Source organism: Mobula hypostoma, chromosome 7 (assembly GCF_963921235.1).
Source record: "Mobula hypostoma chromosome 7, sMobHyp1.1, whole genome shotgun sequence".
In the NCBI taxonomy this organism is placed as follows: Eukaryota; Metazoa; Chordata; class Chondrichthyes; order Myliobatiformes; family Myliobatidae; genus Mobula; species Mobula hypostoma.
This window is the reverse complement of record NC_086103.1, coordinates 61,153,240-61,174,994: the sequence shown is the minus strand read 5'-3', so window position 1 is coordinate 61,174,994 and position 21,755 is coordinate 61,153,240. Positions and strand designations below refer to the sequence as shown.

At 40.1% G+C, this 21,755-nt stretch overlaps 1 protein-coding gene across 2 annotated transcripts in view; it reads left to right on the top strand.

The window, feature by feature from the left end:
* The window catches only part of stk10 (serine/threonine kinase 10), a 119,810-nt gene that overhangs the window by 74,764 nt on the left and 23,291 nt on the right, over positions 1 to 21,755 (top strand). Inside the window, exons 8-13 of one of the 2 annotated variants that reach the window (XM_063053512.1) lie at positions 1,818 to 1,952; positions 4,203 to 4,838; positions 10,061 to 10,191; positions 10,718 to 10,841; positions 11,130 to 11,309; positions 14,715 to 14,807. In XM_063053512.1, coding sequence (XP_062909582.1) covers positions 1,818 to 1,952; positions 4,203 to 4,838; positions 10,061 to 10,191; positions 10,718 to 10,841; positions 11,130 to 11,309; positions 14,715 to 14,807 — 1,299 coding nt within the window. The remainder of the gene's footprint in view (positions 1 to 1,817; positions 1,953 to 4,202; positions 4,839 to 10,060; positions 10,192 to 10,717; positions 10,842 to 11,129; positions 11,310 to 14,714; positions 14,808 to 21,755) is intronic. The other variant, XM_063053513.1, reaches the window with a different exon arrangement.

The window sequence follows — 21,755 nt, the reverse complement described above, 5'->3', positions numbered from 1 at the left end:
CCACTGTGATCACTGGTCTATGTCTTAGCACCTGCCGACCCAACCCCTGGGAATCCAACCTGGACTGCAAGCCCGAACTCCTGCCCCTATCCTCATCCCTGCCCCTAAACCCTAACTTGACCCTTCACTCTCCGCACTGTCTCTAAAGCCACCTGTATAAATCTTATTTTTAAAAAAAATAATAATATTGAGTCTGAGCCACAACCTTGATGGACATCACAGCTCAGTGCCAGCTTGAACTGGACATTAATCCATTACTATAACTATTCAGGGAATTACCATGAATAGGAGTGCAAGGTAAAGAAGTTAAATGGCTTGCCCTGTTCTTTTTGATTCAACCTTTATCTATAACTTCTGGTTATAGTCAGCATACAGAAAGGAGGTGCAGAGGCTAATGGACTGGTGCAGAGCCAACGATCTGTCTCTGAATATGAACAAAACAAAAGAGATGGTTGTTGACTTCAGGAGGACACGGAGCGACCACTCTCCATTGAACATCGACTTCTCCATAGAGATCGCTAAGAGCACCAAGTTTCTTGGTTCACCTGGCGGAGAATCTCACCTGGTCCCTAAACAGCAGCTCCATGGCAAAGAAAGCCCAGCAGCATCTCTACTTTCTGCGAAGGCTGAGAAAAGTCCATCTCCTACCCCCCATCCTCACCACATTCTACAGAGGTTGTATTGAGAGCATTCTGAGCAGCTGCATCACTGCCTGGTTCAGAAATTGCACCATCTCAGATTGCAGGACCCTGCAGTGGATAGTGAGGTCAGCTGAGAAGATCATCGGGATCTCTCTTCCCACCATTAGAGATATATCCACTACATGCTGCATCCGTAAAGCAAACAGCATTATGAAGGACCCCACGCACTCCTCATACAAACTTTTCTCCCTCCTGCCATCTGGCAAAAGGCACCGAAGCATTCGGGCTCTCACGACCAGACTATGTAACAGTTTCTTCCCACAAGCCATCTGACTCCTCAATACCCAGAGCCTGGACTGACACCAACCTACTGCCCTCTACTGTGCCTATTGTCTTGTTTATTATTCATTGTAATGTCCTGCACTATTTTGTGCACTTTATGCAGTCCTGGGTAGGTCTGTAGTCTAGTGTATTTTTGCGTCGTTTTACGTAGTCCAGTGTAGTTTTTGTATTGTTTCATGTAGCACCATGGTCCTGAAAAACGTTGTCTCGTTTTTACTGTGTACTGTATCAGCAGTTATGATCGAAATTACAATAAAAAGTGACTTGACTTGGTTCTCTTCGTTCCCAAGAACCCCCTGGATTTCAACTTGAAAATATTCTTTAGCATTTATTCTCAAGATGTAGAGCTGCAAAAATTTATAATTCTCTGCCGAAAGAAATGCTCATTCCACTGAGGGGAAAAACCTCATAGTGATAGACAGTCCAGGCTTACCCACATAAATACATTCACAAATTTGTATGTTTCCTGAGCTCCAGTATGTAATGCCATTCTAATCTCTTTGATATTTCTTACTTTTACCAGGTTTAAATGTTGACGCTAAATATATGTCCCCTTTTTGTGCTAAAACTTTATTGTTAAACTCAATTGAGTTTTCAGTCTCATTCTCTAGAAGAATGTGAATGTGTTATTTTCCCTTTTGAATTCTTGGTGACATTTATTTCCTGTGTGGTATTATTGTTTATTTTGATCTTTCCCAAAGCAGAACTAATTGGAATGTATGTAATTCAGAACAAAGTGATTTGTGCAATCTTGTCAGTTGATATAAATTTGATTCAATTTATTTTACACTAGCATGTGTTAAGTACAATTAATCCAATCTCTTGTTTTAACAGCACCCTTTTCTGAAAGATGTCTGTGGTAATAAGCCACTTAGGGAATTAGTGGCAGAGGCAAAAGCTGAAGTGATGGAGGAAATAGAGGACAATAGGGAGGAAGCTGAAGATGATGATTCATCGGAACCATTATCAGTAAGTGCAAATCTGAAATGAAATTTACCTTTATTTGTAAGTTGTAACTGGACCAAGGCAAAGCTGTATTCTAGTGTTTTCGAGTAAAAACGTGGATGAAACAGTACATTATGATTGAAAATGGCAGCTTTCAATCATTTGGTTATTGTCAAGAATTTAGGCAAAAGACTAAAGACATAAAAAGAGATCCGTTATTACTATTACGGAGAGATTAATTGAAAGTCCTGAGCGTGTAGAGCATTGTCTAAAAAGATTAGTAATAATGGTCTAACTTTGAAATCTATCATCTGTACCTGGCGTTCCAAGCACAAGTGTGAAAACCTGATGGTGTATTTCAAGTTATGTATTACAAATTTCTCAGAAGTCCATCTAGTGCAGACATAGAAATGATTAAAAATCCAGTTGTGCTGCTTGCTAACATGAGATAAATACATTACATAAAAAAAAGAAAATGGCAGCTTTCAAAGTAAATTATTATCAGAGTACATGTATCTCACCATTTACAGCTCTGAGATTCATTTTCCTGCAGGCATACTCAACAAATCTGTAGAATAGTAACTATAACAGGATCAATGAAAGATCAACCAGAGTGCAGAAGACAACAAACTGTAAATGCAAATATAAATAAATAGCAATAAATAAAGAAAACACGAGACAGAGTCCTTTATGTAAGTGAGATCATTGGTTGAAGAAACAGCTCAGTGATGGGGCAAGTGAGTGTAGTTAACATCGAACATAGAAAACCTACAGCACAATCCAGGCCCTTCAGCCCACAATGCTGTGCTGAACAGGTGCTTGCTTTAGAAATTATCTAGGGTTACCCATAGCCGTCTATTTTTTTTTTAAGTTATCCCCTTTTATTCAAAAGCCTGATGGTTGAGGGGTAGTAACTATTCTGGAACCTGGTGGTTCAAATCCTGAGGCACTTGTACCTTCTACCTGATGACAGCAGCGAGAGGAGAGCTTGACTTGTGTGGTGTCTGTCTCTGATGATGGATGCTGCTTTCCTATGATGGCATTTCATATAGATCTGTTCAGTGGTTGGGTGGGCCTTGCCCAAGATGTTCTGGGCCAAATCCACTACCTTTTGTAGGCATTGGTGGTTCCATACCAACCATGATGCAGCCAGTCAATATGCTCTCCAATACACATCTACAGAAGCTTGCCAAAGTTCAGGATGTCATGCCAAATCTCTGCAGACGCCTAAGGAATTAGAGGCGCTTCTGTGCTTTCTTCGCAATTGCACTTGCGTGCTGGGTCCAGGACAGGTCCTCTGAAATAGTAACACAAAGGAAGTTAAAGTTACTAATCCTCTCCACCTCTGATTCACTGTGGACTGGCTCATGGACTTCTAGTTTCCCTCTCCTGAAGTCTTTAATTAGTTCCTTGGTCTTGCTACCATTGAGAAGTGATTGTTATGACACCACTCCACCAAATTTCCAATCTCCTTCCTGCATGTGATTCATCACCACTTTTGATTTGGCCCACAACGATGTGTCACCAGCAAAACATCCTCTGCATTGTATCTTTCAGAAACTTCATTTTAAGGTATGTCTCGAACAATTTGCCAAAATAGAAGGACCTTCTGTAAATCATTGCTCCATCTTAACTTGGATTATTGTATTCCACCTTTAGCTGAGAAGTGACGTACCTCATAACATGAAATAACTTGCATCAGCAATGTGGAGAGATATGATTTTTCACTATTTAAATAGAGAAGACTAAGGGACATTTAATGAAAGTGATATAAAAATATTAATCGTTTTAGTGAAGTAAAAGAAATACCGTTTTCACAGAAAGATAAAGATGAGCAACAAATGGATCACAATGGAATTTTTAAAATAATTTATGAACTTGAATTGCAACTTAAACTGTAAAAAGTTTAAAACCAACATGTATGGAAGATGTATAATTGATGTGATGGCTTAAATATCAGCTGCAGGCTCAATTGGCTAAATAGCTCCTTCATCAAACCATTAATTTTGTTCTAAAGTCGTTCATCATTTTTAATTGTGCCTATTATTTTTACATTATAAATATGAATGTGCTGAAAATCTATTTGGAATATTAGGAGTATTCTTTTATAAAGGACATGCTCAAATAACGAGAGGTAGATACCATTTATACAGATACCTGTTTTGTAGACAGTATATTATTTTTTGAAACCAGATGCTGTGAAGTTAATTGCCGACATCTAGTATTGATTAAATAAAATGTGGTTCGTAACTGAAATGAGGTGTTGTTCTTCAGCCCCTTTCAGGCCATGCACGTGGTCCTTCTGAATTGAGCCAAATTAGTTTGGAAACAGAAAGCCTTCCCAAGATCTCAGAAGTCAATGGTGCTGATTCTGAAGTTATAAAGCCTGATAACTCCATTGAAGGACAGGTGAATGAGGGCATATGCAGCAGTGATAAAGACAAAGCAGAAAATGAGAACTTGAAGACCATCAGCACTGAGTCTGGAACTGATGATGGAAAGACCGATCCATCTACTGAAGACAAATCTAAAATGGACCTGCAGAGTAATGATCAAAAAATGGAAACTATAAATACTTCTGTCCAAGATTCTGAAGAGAAGGTATTGGAGAAGAATTCCACTGAACAAGAGCAACCAAATTTGGTAGTCGGCTCTGAGTCTGTGCAGCCTACGCTTATACAGACTGCTGAGGATATTACTGTTTCAAAGAATGAAGAAAATAAATCTGATGCCCAAGTCACTCCGGTTCCTGATATATTGACTCCCAATGGAGTGGTAGATTCTCCTGAAAGAATTTCCAAAAGAGATTCCTATTCGGGCAGTGTATCTGCTTCTGACAGCATGGACTTGAATGTTTCCATCTCAGGTGACCTATCTATAAACAAGGAGAGTGGTTCTCTATCCATTCGGGTAAGAAAACATGCTTTTTGTCAATTGTTAAGTAAAGTTTATTAACACCAAGATATAGAGCACATTAAGTCTTTTAAAATAAGTAAATAAGAGTACTTTTATCTTTGTTCTTGCTTGGGTTACTTATGGTATTTGAAAATCACATGCCTACCAGTTCTTCAACCAGGTGAGGCACCGAGCATCTCTTAGCTCCATCACACTAACAGATTACTTTGATCTTGAGATTTCTTTGGCTCCCTTACCTTAAGGGACGGTCACATAACAGATAGTCTCAGTGTTTCCTCAGCACACCTCTTTGGTCAAGAAACCACAGCAATGTTTCCACTTCCTGAGGAGACTGAGGGGAGCAAACTTCTTCCCAACTCCACCCCCACCCCGTAATCATTCTAATCAATTCTTACAGGAGCATCATGCAGGGTATCCTGAATAACTGCATCACCGCCTGGTATGGGAATTGCAAGGCATCTAACCACAAGACCCTACAAAGGATTGTGAGGACTACCAAGAAGATCATCGGGGTCTCCCTTTCATCCATCAGAGATATTTATCAAGAGCACTGCGTTCACAGGGCCCTTAGCGTTGTCAATGATCCCTCCCATCCTTCCAACCATCTTTGCGCCCCCCCCATCTGGCAGGAGCATTAAGACAAGAACTGTCAGGATAGGAGGCCTCCTCTTCCACTAGGCCATAAAGTTATTGAACTCCCTGATATCACCCAAGTCTCATCACAGATGGAGCGCCAGTAGCATTATACTCTACTTTTTAACTGTATCATAAATTCATCTCTTAATTTAGTTTATTAGTAGTAATATGACTTTATGTTGTGTGTGTGTGTGTTATATGTACTGTGTTCACCTTGGTCTGAAGGAATGTTGTATTTTGTTTAGTGGTATACATGTGTAGGGGTAAATGACAATAAACTTGAACTAAATGCCAACTAAGAATGCATGCACCAGGGATCAAAGTGAGATTTTTGCTTGAACTGTTTAGCTACTTGTGTTAATCAGCTAAGCCATCATGCAACCATGATGTTTGCATTGAATGCTCCATCAGCTACTTTTGCAAGCATCTGTGACACAAATTCAGTCCTCCTGGGAAGATGCAGATATAAATTTCTATACTTGAGGTAAATTTGTTCTTCATTCACTGCCGAATTTAAATAGCCTTTGCGCATGGTGCTACTTAGATTATTGTTAACTTGCATTATTGTTTGCAATTTTTAAAAAATGAGTTTAGCTACAGAAATATAAATTCTTAAAGAATGCTATTTTTCATCTCTGATCTGCTTCTATGAAGAGACTGTAATGACTGGTCTATATATACAAATCTGTCTCTCTCACTTGTAATCAGCATAAAATAAGCTTAATTTTCCATGAAGTCAATTGCTCATGAGCAGTTATCCTTGAACATACATAACCATTACAATCTGGGGATTGACTGAATTATTACGGATGACTAAAAAATGGAAGAAATATCTCCCAGGTACCGTAACAACTATACATTGACACCAAATTGGTATTTTTTTTTTGATACTCTGCTTTTGAAGTTTGATAGAGCATAATTTAATGTTCTGATGCTCTCTGGGCCCAAATTTCTATTTTCCCCTGACATATCCCAGTTATAATAATTCGCATTTCTATACTCTACATTCACAATGGGGCATATCTGCCATATCCAAGATCAGTGGTTATCTCAGCCCAGAATAACGCAGAATTTTTTTCTGACATTTTTCTTGATGTGATCTTCTGCTGGGAAGCTGGGTCCCCGTTCATTGGCACAGTCTGGGACAATTCGGAGCCTTATAATCTTGGATGTTGGTAGCTCGCTGTCTTCCCAGAACTAATGCAAGTGCTCAATCATGTTGTTAGTCAGTAAATCACTGAATTTGCCTGCTGTCAAAGTTGTCATCTTAGTTGAATATTTATGCCCTTTGAAACCTGTTTCTAAACACACAACAATTTAAAACATTTGAAAAAACCTTGTTAGATCAAACAAAAATATGTACTTGCCTTTCCCCTTGACAACCACTTTTGTTTCTTCACCCTGACTGGATTGCAATCAGTTCACTTGAGAACCGTTTTTGAGAAGTCGTCTGTATGACAGAACAGGTTGGCAATGCTAATTCTCCCACTAACCTTGCCCCTTTGCCTGGTTTGTCACTGCTCCTCGTACCATTCCTGGTCTCGTTTCCCCTGTAGTTCGCACACTTTGCCCTCCTGTTCTACAGTTCTTGGGAGTTCCCCATTTACACACCCCAACAGTAAAACAATCGCCAGCTCGGCTAATCAAAATGATCCCTTTAATTAAAGTGCTCTACTGGTTTAAAACTCATAAAAATAAGGATTCTAGCCACAGGTATTCCAAACAGTTTCATTTATTTTTGCTCACACCGTTATGTTGGTTTGTAGGCAGCAGAGTGGCCCCAAAAGACCCAAGGGACAGTTTGGGGCATCCTAAAATAATGCCTGAGTTGGTAGGGGTAGGCTCACCAGATCCTACACAAGCAACACCACTGGTGGGGATGCATTATTCTTTTATATTCATCTGAGTACATCGACACTGATCTGTGTGTTTAACCGAGGCATTTCTTGTGGAATAAAACTGTAGGATGTCATAATCCCTGTTTAAAATGTTCCAGTTCTGCATCTGAAATAATTATAATGGTCTGGTCATGTGAGTATCTTTCTCTCTCCCCACCCCCACCCCCCCCATCAGACCAGCAGTAGAATTTCCTGATCCTTCCAGGCCAGGCAGAGGCAAATTTAAACCCTCACTTTGCTAGAGTGGTGTGGAGGTTGAAGTTAACAGTTGGTGAATAGTTATGTTGGAAAGTTAGTGTTGTGGAGAAAGCTTCTGTATATTTGTACGTGTTTGTTTTTATTTGTCTATTTGTAATACTTTTCTCTTCACAACTTTTGGGCAGCTTTTGCTCTTTTCTTCACCTGGCACTAAATAGAACCCCTTTGCACCAACGTACTGATGCCGGTTACCATCTGTTTTTTCCAACTGGTGACCCTCGTTGGCCAAGCTTACCCACACTGGATAGCGAGGTGTGACAATCTGCAACATTATGATAAAATGTAATGTACAGAATATAATGGAACACTGGAATCTTGTCCAGTTCTATTTCCTTGAAAGTCAGTAACTGTTTTATTTTGATAATATGCAGTTGAGTTTATTTTTGAGTGGAATAAACTGGGTGTCAACACCTCCCTATGAATCTGGATACTGGACTTGACAGTAAGGCCGCAGCCAGTCTGTGTGCGCAGCAACATCTCTTGTCCCATTACGCTGAGAACTGTCACTCCTCAAGGCTACGTGCTCAGCCCGCTGCTGTTCACACTACTGACGCATGACTGTGTCGCAGGTTCCAGCTCAAACTGTGTCATCAAGTTTGCGGATGACACAACAGTGGTTGGCTTTATCAAGAACGATGAGGAGACAGAGTATGGAGGGGAAGTGGAGCGGCTGGTGGATTGGTGTGAGAAGAACAGCCTAAGCTTAAATGTGAAGAAGACCAAGGAAGTCAGGAAGGTGTAGATGAGCCATCCCCTTTTGCGAATACATGGCTCCTCCATAGAGAGCGTTAAGTGCACCAAGTTCCTGGGAGTTCACATCATGAATGACCTTACCTAGTCCCTTAGTATCACCTCCCTGAACAAGAAGGCAAAGCAGTGCCTCCACTTCCTAAGAAGATTAAGGCAAGCAAGGCTCCCCCACCCTCATCTTAACTGCATTTTACAGGAGCATCACTGAGAGCGACCTGACATGTTACATCTGTCTGTTATGGGAGTAGTTGAACATCGGACCGCAAGTCCCTACAGAGGACTGTGAGAATGGCTGAGAGGATCATAGGGGTCTCCCTATCATCCATTAGGGGCATTTATCAGGAGCACTGCATACACAGGGCCCTTAGTATTATTAAGGATCCCGCCCGTCCATCCAGCATCGCCTTTGACTTTCTACTATCAGGCGGGAGACTACGATGCATAAAAATGAAAGCTTCAGGATGAGAAACAGTTTCTTCTCTCAGGCCATTAGGCTTCCGAACACCTGGCCGCACTGTATTCGAAGTGTTGCTAGTTAATGTGTTCCATGCCTTACAATATTTAATATTAATGTACTTTAGTTTGTTACTTATGTGTGATTCAACTGTAGATTTTGTTCCTTCCTTCATAAGTTATCTTGCATTATGTGTACTATCGTGCTTTACACCCTGGTTCAGAGAGATGTTGTCTCGTTGCTATATACATTATATTTTTACATACATTATATAATGTATATAGTTAAATGACAATAAACTTGACTTGAAATGCCGCTATTTGTTCTAATAGGGAGACACACAGGAAGATGCCATTCCCCACTTCTATTCAGTATTCTGGGGGACTTTGAACATGCAGGGGACTAGGAACAGCCATAATTGGAGAGTTCTGGGAAGACAGTGACCTACCAACATACGAGACTGTAAATCACTTAAGTTGGTGACTTACTACATCCTCTGATACTTCACCACACTTTTTTTTTTAATCCTCCCCCATCTCATCCTGACCTGGTTCACTGATGGAGAATCTCAACTCGAGGTGTCAGCCATCCATCTGCCTCCATGGATGACCCATTACATTCATCCAGCAGTTTATTTCCAAGCTCAAATGTGCAACACCAGGGCTTCAGTCAAAACTCTGACCGGCACTGGGGAAGGACAATGACTGAAATGGTCAGTGGTACCCTAGTGCTTCCATTGTAGTGCACAAGAACTCCATTGCGCATTGTTGCAGTGTGCAAAAAGGAAGTAGCAGAAAACATGGAATGTGTCTTAAAATGATATGCCAGACCATATCAGAGATGAGTAAATTTGATGGATTGTCAGTGATTCCAACTGGCTGATAGAGCATATTCAGTAATATTACTAGTCACTCAGTTGAAACTCTATGAGCGCATTCAACTTGACCATTTTGGAATTCAAACAGTAGAATACATAACCCAAACGGAGATGATGCAAGAGATATTAATCCACAGTTCATGGCATTTGCAGAGAACTTGCACATATTCCTTCATGATTCCACATATTACTGAATGAATCTTTAATGAAATATGATCAGCAGCATGTGCAATAAAATAGATTATTAGTGTTTGCCAAGTTTAGAATGCAATTGAATAGTTGAATATGGATTACCATGTGTCCTTTACAATTAATGAGTGTTATTCTGTGCTTGTTTGTATAGGGAAATAAATCTAATAACAAAACCTTGAAGCGAACTAGAAAATTTGTTGTAGATGGGGTGGAAGTAAGCGTCACCACGTCAAAGATTATTGGTGAAGATGAGAAGAAAACCGAAGAAATGCGATTCCTAAGGTACTTGGACTTTTTGAAGCTAAAGATGTTTGTCTGATAACAACATGCACAAAATGCTGGAGGAACTCAGTAGGCCAGGCAGCATCTATGTGGTGGGGGGGGGGGGGAAAGTACAGTTGACTTTTCAGGTCTTAGCCCGAAATGTCAACTGCACTTTTTTTTTTCCATAGATGCTGCATGGCCTGCTGAGTTCCTCCAGCATTTTGGATTTCCAGCATCAGCAGATTTTCTCTTGTTTGTGATTTGATTCGCAGCACATAGCATTTGATGTCTTAACAACCTACTTCGAGTTCTTTATTTTAGTTTACAAGGTTTGCCTGTGAATTTGAACAAAACTCATTTCTATAACAATGGAAACTGTGGCTTATTAATTCTAGGTGGGCATTTGTATGTTATTGAAATGGTTTTTTGCTTTATTATGAAGGATATTTGTAAGATTTTAATAAATTAAGTTCATACAAAAATTGCCTTATCTGTAGCACATCACTGACCCTCTCAACCTTACATTCTTGTTTTAAATTAACAGGAGACAGGAGTTACGGGAGTTGCGATTACTTCAGAAGGAGGAACATCGGGCTCAAACTCAACTTAATTTGAAGCTACAGCAACAATTGGAGCAAATGCTACGCCGCTTTGAACAGGAAATGAATGTAGGAATTATTTATTTTTCTCTTTATACTACTTGTGACATGTGTCAAAATGGCCATGAAAATTAGAGTACCATGTCTCCTCCTAGCTTAGTTCTTTGAGAAATAAAGTCCAAGTTCTAAATTCTTTTTCAGAAGTAATTTGGGGAATAAAAACTAGAGATTAACAGGTCACCATTAAAACTTTGCAAGTATGTTTGGCATTAGCTCATCAAAGCACTTTGATAGTGTTAGCTGCGATTTTCAGTAGTCTTTAATAATGCAAACAAGCAAAAAAAATTTTCTCTGTAGGCAAAAAGGAAGTTCTTTGACACAGAGTTGGAGAATTTGGAAAGACAACAGAAACAACAAATTGAGAAAATGGAACAGGACCACACAAACCGGTTGCGTGACGAAGCCAAACGAATCAAAGCTGAGCAAGAGGGGGAATATGCCAAATTCATGGATCAAATGAAAGCAAAGAAGAAAGAGGTAAAAAATACAAATGCAATAGATTATGTTATTAAGTTAGCTTCCCAGCAAGCTTGCAGAAAAATGTTGAATCATGAAATGTAATCATAACAAGCAGTATGTGTAATAATAACTATTAGTAGCAATTAAATCCTTTTACTTGGCTGTAGGCCTTCAAGTTACTACTTGATATTAGTATTGTATTCATCAAATGCATTTTCTGAGTGGCTTAGTGCAAGTTGCAGATGGTATGCATAACTCAAGTACTGTGGATTTACATTTCCTGTTGTAGTCTAAATATTTAAAATTAGATAATTAAGCTGCCTTTGGTTACTTTGTTTTTAAAACCATATTGTTTTGATTTTTCTTCAACTTCCTTTCATTTACAGAAAACTAAATGTTAATAATATGTGGGATCTGTGGTTTCCTGTTGAAAGTCTATAAATGTACATATTTGCTCACTTTTCATCTTTATACCTGAAGGATGTTGTAAACTTTTTTTATCATTGAAAAATCTGGCTTGTTAATAGCGTTACTGCAGAACTGGTGCTTTTCATGGTGCAGCTTTTTACTTAAAACTGCATACAGTTTGAATTTTTCTACAGTTCGTATTTTTTCTTTTTGCTAGGTGCTTGCTGTTAAAGACTTGCAAGTATCTTTTGAATTGGCTCATCACAAGGGACTATTTTAATGTGTACAAGAGCATGTTGAGGGATCCTGATTTGCATTCTTCTCTAGAGTGCATATCTAATCTTGTATCATAGCATGACTGACATGATGGGAGATATTGTTAGAAAAATAGCAAACATCTCACTTTCCCATTGGTGTGTCAAGCTAGTAATTCTTTAGATTTTGTGTAACTTGAAATCGTCCACAAGATAAGAAAAATAATTGACTCCATAATCAAGCGCTATTATTTTGATCAGAGGGACTCGATGTGTTTTGAGCCTTATTGTTTGATAGGAAAAAGCATCAGAGTGTAGGATTCTTTTGAGATTATTGCAAAAACAGAGCACCAGTTAACAGTGTTATAGACAATTCATTGGGACAGAAAAGAAACTTTTACCAATTTCCTGTCTAGCCAGTTTTTTTCCCCCAGACACTCATTATTATAGCACCAAAGTCCTATTCTGGGACCTCAGTGAAAACTCTAGTTGTGATTGGAGATGTAAGATTTTATTTTTATGAAACTGTATCCAGTTAGTAAATACGCAGCAAACTTTGCTATGGTGTTTCATTTCATTCATGCACATATTTTAAAATATACTACCTGGTATAGTATTTAAAACCTGCAGAGACAACAACCCACAATGAAAACATAAACCACTTCCATGCAAAATGACTAATCCATTTATTCAGAAGTAAATTATTTCAGAAAATTGTCTTCCAGTTATTCACAAATCTCCAGCAGTATCTACAACTGAAGAAACAGCTGAGCTTAGAAAACAATAAGCCATTTATGCAAGTTTGTCTGTGCAGCTGTTCCCACCAGAGTAACCCGTTGCTATCTCGCTAGTGTCCCTTTACTTGTCTCTTGTATGCATCAGGAAAGTCATTGCTCTCTGTTTCAGCCTCTCCATGTGTGTTCCATATTCTCATTGCTCCTGAGTAAAGAAATTCTTCTGGAAGAGGAGGGTGATGTGGCCCCTCCTAAACTCTTTTGTGCTTCTGTGTGTGGCATAGATTAAAGATGTGTTTGTTTTGTGATTTGTTGCTGACCTTTTGACCATTATTTATTTTTTCAGTGCCAGCTTGACCGCTGCTGTCTACAACTCTTCCAATAATTCCACTCAATATGTAAATAAACTGTTTTAATCATTTTCTTCTCCTTTTGGTGTTACTGTGTCAAAGTTGAGACTCAATATGTCATTTCCTGCTTCATTCCCCAAGGTCTTCAAAGCATCTCTTCACTGTTTCTCTTATCCAAAGCGACACTTCGTCATTCATGACACACAAAGTACTTTGTCTTCTCATCAGGGATTCAGAAACTTTTATATTGATATCCCTGAGACTACCATTCACTTCTTCATGCCTTTCTGCGGCAGGGCAAATTTGTTGCAAAATTTAGTTGAACTCTTGACAATCCTTTCCATCTGATCACGTTGAAGAAAACTATCAATTATGAAGTATGTTTTGTAAAAAAAAAAGTAAGATAATGTAGGGCAGTTAAACGTTTTCAATAAGAGGATGACCTGATTCCAAAAAAAATAGTGGATTTCACTTTGCATCTATTTGAATTGAAATTTGATCTAACTACGGAACACAGAACTGTGCTTTTTGGGAAGGGTATCTTGCACTTTTCAGTGTGGTGCACAACTGCACTGAGAGGTCAGATCTGCTTTGCAGTCTTTTTAGTTTGAGACCCTTATTGAACTTAAATTGCATTCTTGTAGCCAGAGTTCTGTAATTCAGACACAAAAAAGCTGGAAAGACTGAGCAAGTCAGGCAGTATATGTAATTTAAAGCATGGCTGACATTTCAATTGATGATTTTTCATCAGAACTGAGAGAAGTTTGAGATTTGACATGTTTTAGGTAAGCACAGGGATGAGGGTAGGGAGGAAGAGTGAAAGGTAAAGTCTTTGGAAGGTTGTAGAGGTTAACAGAACATTCAGCAGTTGAAGAGGATAGGTTGAAAGATGTAACCTGGATAGGGGGCATCAGCAGCAGCAGCTACTGTGTGAAGGAAAGCATCAGAGCATTGGTTATAATCTGAGATTGTCCTAATCGAGTCCAGGAGGCTGTAGTATGCTTCATTTAAAGAAGTAATGCTTATTTAAGTTGAGCTGGATGCTGGAAAAAGGTCGTTGGAGTTGAAAGCAGGCACAACTGGAAGTTAAGGTCACAGGAATCCTGAAAGATGCCCACACAGCTGTAGTTCTGTATTTGGTGACATGAATGTAATTTTGAGAAAAGTAGAATGTAAATAGCTGTTTTGCTTAGAAATTAGAACCTTGAATGGTGGAGAGGGTTATTTTGTGTTTAGGGTTATGGAGTTGGTGATGGTTGAGGAGTGAAAGCAGATGCAGCTCTCTCTACACCTGAATGGGAAAGGGAGAGGTGAACAATGGTGGTCACTGAATTATTTCTGGTGTCAGAGAGAGTATTCTTCTTCGAATTCTGCTACTGCCTAACTTGCTGAGCATTATCTGTATATTGTGTTATTGCAGACTTGTATCTTCTGGAGTATTTTATATACTGGTGCAGTGCACAGTAGGTGTAGCTGAGAATTAATTTTGAAGTACAATGAAACATAATTAATAGAAAATTGAAATACTTTAAATATTTATCTTAACTAACCGTAACAAAATGGCACAAATGGACTTCATACTTAGTTTCACCACACACATTCTTGATCCTGAAATCTCTGCCCTTGATCCAGATGATTAAGTTAACTGTTAAAATATGTATTTTTGTTGCACATTAGGTAAAGAGTGAGGTTGAAAACCTTCCCAGAAACCAACGCAAAGACAGCTTGAAACAAAAAATGGGAGAATTTGCACAGAAGAAAAAAACACAGGTAGCAGCACTAAGTGGCAATAATGAATTAAAACGGGCCTAAAACTGGATAAGTAAGCTGCTTCCACCTGTCCTTGATTTCAATTGGCCAAAGCTTTAGATTTTTTTTAAACTTCTCTCTGTCTACCACATCTAAAAACATATTTGCTTTCTTTTGTTCCATTTATATATGCCCTATTATAAGCAAAGAAAAACTCTTGGAGGAACTCGGCAGGACCAAATCTATAGACCAAAGGAAGGGTCAATATTTTGGGTCAAGTAGGACTGAAGGTATAGGGCAAAAAAGGCCAGTATAAAGAGGTGAGAAGGAGGGGTGGATCAGGAGTGGAACAATTTGAAATGGGGAATGATAGCAGATGGACCCAGGTGGGAAAAGTGGAAGTTGAGAGATGGAGATCTGGTAGTGATAGATGTAAATGGATAAGTGTAGAAAAATAGGCAAATGGAACCACTTGGAAAAAGATGGAGGCAGGGGCTAGAAGGTGATATGTGGAACCAGAGAAGGGGGTGGAACCATATGGGGAAGAGAGGAGGAAGGGTAGGCTGAGGGAGGAAAACCCCATATGGATCGGGGGGGGGAGTGTGGGGGTGATGAGCAGATGGAGCTAGATAGGTTAGGATGTTGAATCCAGGTAATGGAGAATAAGGTAAATGGAAACATTGAATAAAGGCAGAAAAAACCTCAGTACACAGGTAGAAGTGGGAAAGGAACACTGAGAGTGGGTTCATACCATTGAGTTGTAGGCTACCCAAGTGGAATATGAGGTGTTCTTGATTGGACTGTCTGACTGTACTACTGATGGACACTATTAATTAATCTATTAATTAACTCTTGCAAAGAACTAACCACACACTGCAAACATGGATATCTTTTTCCTAGCTTATTTTCTGTTTTCTCTTCACTCTTGCAAACTTGTGGGGGTGGGGGGGGGGGTAATATTCCAATGTGTTTCATATGATCTACTTGGGATTTGGGTCATAGTTTAACGAAGCTACTTAAATTGTGTTAACAGCTGGGTTCAATGAAGTTAAAGATTAGAGGCAGTTCTTAATATTGGATACTTTGGCTGAATAACCTCTAATTGTTCTTTTCCTGCAGTGTACAGTATAAGCACTATTGGTGTAACAGTAGTGGTGGCATCTGGATGTGCATTGCTTCAAAGTGTTCTGTTTACATTGTGAATGATAACAACATTAAAATACCAGACCATGAGAAACAGCAGCTGGGCTACCCCATGGAACTCAGAAATTGTGGCTATGTATTTAACTCCAGGGTACCCAACCTAGAATTCACAGACCCTCGGCTTAAAAAAAGTTGGGAACCCCTGATCTAACTATTCTTGAATGCTTACTCAAAATTCAGAGTAAGTTCATTATCAAAGTACAAAAACGTCACTATATACAACCCTAAGATTCATTTTCTTGCAGTCATACTCAATAAATTCATAATAGAATAATAACCATAATAGATAAATGAAAGGCTACACCGACTTTAGTGTTCAGCCGCTGTGCAGAAGACAACAAACAGTGTAAATACAAACAAGAAATAATAATAAATAAATAAGCAATAAATACCCAGAACACGAGTTGAAGAGCCCTTAACAATGAAGTCCATAGATTCTGGGAGCATTTCACTGATGGGCCAAGAGAAGTTGAGTGAAGTTATCCCCTTTGGTTCAAGAGCCAGATGATTGAGATAATAACTGTTCCTGAGCCTGATGGTTTAGACTATAGGATATAGGAGCACAATTAGGCCATTTGGCCCTTTGAGTCTGCTGTAGCATTTTGTCATGGCTGATCGATTTTTCCCTCTCAGTCCCAATCTCCTGCCTTCTCCCCATATCCCTTCATACCCTGACTAATCAAAAATCTATTAACCTCTGCCTTAAATATACACAATAACTGGCCTCCACAGCCACCTATGGCAACAAATTCCACAGGTCCATCACCCTCTGGCTAAAGAAATTCCTTCCCATCTCCATTTTAAAAGGACGGCTCCATTCTGAGGTGTGCTCTAGGACTCCCCCACCAGAGGAAACATTCTCTCCACATCCACTATCAAAGCCTTCCAACATTCAATAACTTTCAATGAGGTCCCTCCTCATTCTTCTGGATTCTAGTGAATAGGGGCCCAGAGCCATCAAACAGTCTTCAAATGACAAGCCACTCAATCCTGGAATCTTTCTCGTGAGCCTCCTTTAAACCTTCTCCAGTGTCAGCACATCCTTTCTTAGATAAGAGGCCCAAAACTGCTCACAATGCTGCAAGTGATGCCTTACCAGTGTCTTACAAAGCCTCAGCATTACATTACATGTTCTAGTCCTCTTGAAATAAAAGCTGACATCACATTTGCCTTCCTCACCCACCAACTCAACAGATCTGATCTGTATAAACAGTACGCAAGACAAACTTCTCACTGTATCTCAGAACATGCGGCAATAATAAACCAACGTACTGCTTTCTTTTCACCGGTATCAATTTCTCAACTGTGGAGGAGAACAGAGGTCATGTTTCATTAATGACAGCTCATCGATCAGGAGGGTCATTTCTGTTGCCCTGCTCCACAGCTGCCCGATCTGATAAGCGTTTCTGTTTTTTCTATTTTCAATGTTGTGGGTGGTTCTGCAGGATGCTGCCATTGTGAGGAGGGACAAGGCAAAAGAGCTAACATTGACAGCTCCCACCCATGTCGCAGCGATCTGAATCCGCTCACCTTTCTGTTAGATGTTAATTACTGGTATTTGTAACGTTAAGCATGTTTCACACTTAAAGCAGAATGTTGAACAATAAACTAATGATATACAGATGGGTTGCTGCCTGCCTGTGGTGTGACCTGGGTGGTTGGGGATGCTGCTTTCCCGCAGCAATGCTGTGTGTAGATGTGCTCAGTTGTGGGGAGGGCTTTTCCCATGATGGACTGGCCATATCCACTACTTTTCATGGGATTTTTCGTTCAAGGGCATTGGTGTTTCCTTACCAGGCTGTGATGCAGCCAGTCAATGTATTCCATCACATGCGTATAGAAGTTTTAAAAAGTTTTAGATGTTATGCTAAATCATGCTGAATCTTCACAAACTCAAGGGACGTAGGAGCTGTGCTTTCTTCATAATTGCACTTAAGTGCACTGGGGCCCAGGACAGGTCCTCTGGACTGATAACACCCAGGAATTTAAAGTTGCTGACCCTCTCCACCTCTGATTTCCCCGATGAGGACTGGCTCATTGACCGCTAGTTTCTGCCTCCTGAAGTAAATGCTCAGTTCCATGGTCTTGCTGACATTGAGTAAGACTTTGTTGTGGCATCACTCAGTCTGATTTTCAATCTCCCTCCTATATGCTGATTTGACACCACCTTTGATTAGGTCTATGTCAGTGGTGTCGTCAGCAAACTCAAATGTGGCATTGGAGCTGTGCTTAGCCATCTCATAAAGCAAGAAGAGCAGGGGACTAAGGTGCACCTGTGTTGATGGAGATCATGGAGATGTTAGTGCAAATCCAAACTGACCAGGGTTTGCAAATGAGGAAATCGAGATCCAATTGCACAGGAGATATTGAGGCCAATATCTTGAAGCTTATTGATTAGTTTTGAACGCTGATTTTTAATTGATGACAAGCATCCTGGTACAGTCGGCCCTCCTTATCCGCGAGGGATTGGTTCCGGGACCCCTCGCGGATACCAAAAAATGTGGATGCTCAAGTCCCTTATTCAACCGGTCTAAATGTGGTGGACCTTAGGACCCAGCGGAACCTCGGACCTTATTTAACTTGTCTCAGTGTGTTGGACATTAGGACCCAGCGGCAGAGCTCTGAATCCGCAGTGTTTCTGTTCACAAAAATAACCACGATCGTGATTTAAAATAGAGTGGAAATAATAAAGCGATCAGAAAGAGGTGAAACGCCATCAGTCATTGGAAAAGCGTTAGGCTACGGTCGGTCAACGATCGGAACAATTTTAAAGAATAAAGTGAGAAAATCCCTGCCCCGATGAAAACTACAGTTATTACTAAGCAACGCAGTGGTTTAATTATTGGATTTTTGGGTTTTGGGTTTTTGATCCTCCACATCAACCCAGCAGGGTTGGACAGCGTGCTGGGGAGCGGTCTGTCACTGGATCGAACTCGGGAATTTTCGTTCCCGAGCCCGGCACTGAAACATACATTTCTTAAGTGTTTTATATGCATAGGAAGGTAAAATATATACTATATACTAAGACAAACGTTTGACTAACTGATGGGAAAAAATACTGGATGTACCTGTTCCGACTTACTTAGTAAGAGAACTTCCGTTTTTTTTTAATCCAGATCCACAATAACCAACGCACATCCTCCTGTATACTTTAAATCATCTCTAGATTACTTATAATACCTAATACAATGTAAATGCAATGTAAAATAGTTGTTATGCTGCATTGTTTAGGGAATAATGACAAGAAAAAAAAGTCTGTAGATGCTCGAACGAAAGTGCTGGAAGAGCACTTCCGGGTTTTCTCGATTCACGGTTGGTTGAATTCATGCATTTGGAACTCACGGATAAGGAGAGCCGACTGTATATGCATCCTTGCTGTCCAGATGTTCCAGGGTTGAGTACAGAGTCAGTGGGCAAATTAGAACAGATCCACATCACTTCTCAGGCAGGGGTTGATGTGTTTCATCACCAATTCCTCAAAACACTCCATCACTGTGGATGTAAGTGCTACTGGACCATAGTCATTGGTGCAGGTTACCTCATTCTTCTTGGGTACTGGTATAAGTGAAACCTGCTTTTAGCAGGTGGAAACCTCAGACTGCTGAAGCGAGAGGTTAAAAGATCTCAGTCAGATACCCCATGTGGGCTCTCACCCCTGAAGGATGATTGCATGTCTGCCTCAGAGACCGAAGTCATAGGATCATTGGAGCCTGTGGGCATTTATGATGGTTCCTCCATGTTTTGACAGTCAATGCAAGCACAGAAGGGATTGAGCTCATCAAGAAGCAAATCCCTGTTGTCTCCTATGCCACTTGGTTTAACTTTATAAGAGTTGATAGAATTCAAGACCTGACACAACTATCGAGTGTCCTTTGTTGATTCAAGTTTAGTGCAGAGTTGTCACTTTGTCCATGAGATGGCTTTCCAGAGATCGTACCTGGACCTCTTGTGACTTCCTTGGTCACCGCACTTGAATGCCTCTGATCTGGCCCTCAGCAGATTGCAGATCTCGTGACTTGTCCCCAACCAGAAGGCCCAGATGACTGAATGATTTTGTGGGGACACACTCATCTACATGAGTTCTTGAACATGGTCCAGTCTTCTGACTCAAAGCAGTCTCTTCTGCCTCCCTCAGTCACCTTTTTGTTGTCCTAATCTCTGGAGCCTTGCTCTTTTAACCTCTGCTTGTATGCTGGTAAGAGAAGTACAGCCAAGTGATCAGATTTCCTGACATGTGATCTGGGCATGGAACAGTAAGTATTCTTTATCTTAGTAAAACAATGGTCTAATGTAATGGGACCTCTGATGCTACAAGTTATATGCTGATGGTAATTGGGCAGAGATTTCTTCAAGCAAGCCTGATGTAAGTCCCTGACTATGATTTGAAATGTGTGTTTCTTGTTTTGTGATGGCATCATGCAGTATTTCAAGTGTTTGATTATAGTCAGCTGCTATGTAAATTTTGGTGAGGATCACTGATGAGAACTCCCTAAATAAATAGAACGGATGGCATTTGATAGTTAGGTGTTCAATGTAAGGGGAGCAAGAGTTCCTTGTTCCCCTTACTGCCGCACTGGAGCAAAACTGAGAGTTTATCATGAGCCCACACCTTCACCTTTTGCCTTTTCTGAATCAGCAGTTGGGTTCATCCCGTGAATCAAGAAATCTCCAGGTCTGATTGCCATATCTGGCAAGCTGTGAGTAAGCCATGTCTCTGTTAAACATAGAACACAACAATCTCTTGTTTCCTTTTGATACAGCAATCTTGCCCTCAGGTCCTCAATTTTGTTCTTCAATGACTGCACATGTGGTGACAATGCTGGGTAGAGGGGATCTCAATCCTCTGTTTTAGCCTAGCTTGGAGTCCTGCCTTGCCCCCCCCCCCCACCACCTCACTTCTGTCCATGGCGATGAACCTTTGTTCGCTTAAAGGTGCCATACCTGCTTGAGAGTAAAGTCTGCCAAGTGAGTTTTGATGTGTTGCAGATATATTTCTGCAATGACCAGTCTTTTGTTTAGAGGATGTTTAAAATTGCGCAGTTACATATTGTGTAATTACACACATAACTAAACTAGTATTTTTAAATTGTAGGAGAATTGAACATAGCGAATTTCACATTAAAGGCCTATACCTGGTCCGAAAGATCTTTGTAATGAGATAAAAATTGCATTTTGGGAAGGGTGAAGGGTCAAGTGGAGGTCCAGGACTATTCTGAGTCCTCTTTCAATGCCGACCCATGAAATTCTGCAAATAATTTCTGTCTATTGTATGCAATAATTATAGATATTTGGCAAGTTATTTAGAGACCAAAATATGATCTTGTCCATAGTTTTTCATTTACTCTAGAATTAGAATTTTTTCAGTCCATGTCATATCTGTGGGTAAAACACTTCAGCAAGGATCTTACTGTGGTAAGTTGTGAAGTTGTGAAACACACTCCAGTCCTGCAGAAGTGTCTCTACCTGAAATGTTGACTGTTAATTCCTCTTCTTGGATGCTGCCTGACCTGACTTCCTCCAGCTTTCTCTGTGGTTCCTGTAAATTGAGAAACACTGAGTCATGTCATCTGTAGAAATTCTCTGACTCAGCAGTCTTTGGATGTATAAAGGGAGGAGGGGAGAATGAATACAGGGCCCTAGTGGAGGACTTCATCAAATGGTGCAAACTGAATCATCTGCAGCTCAACATCAGTAAGACAAAAGAGATGGTGATGGACTTTAGGAAGATTAAGCCTGCACTGTTCCCACTGTTCTCACATGGTGAGG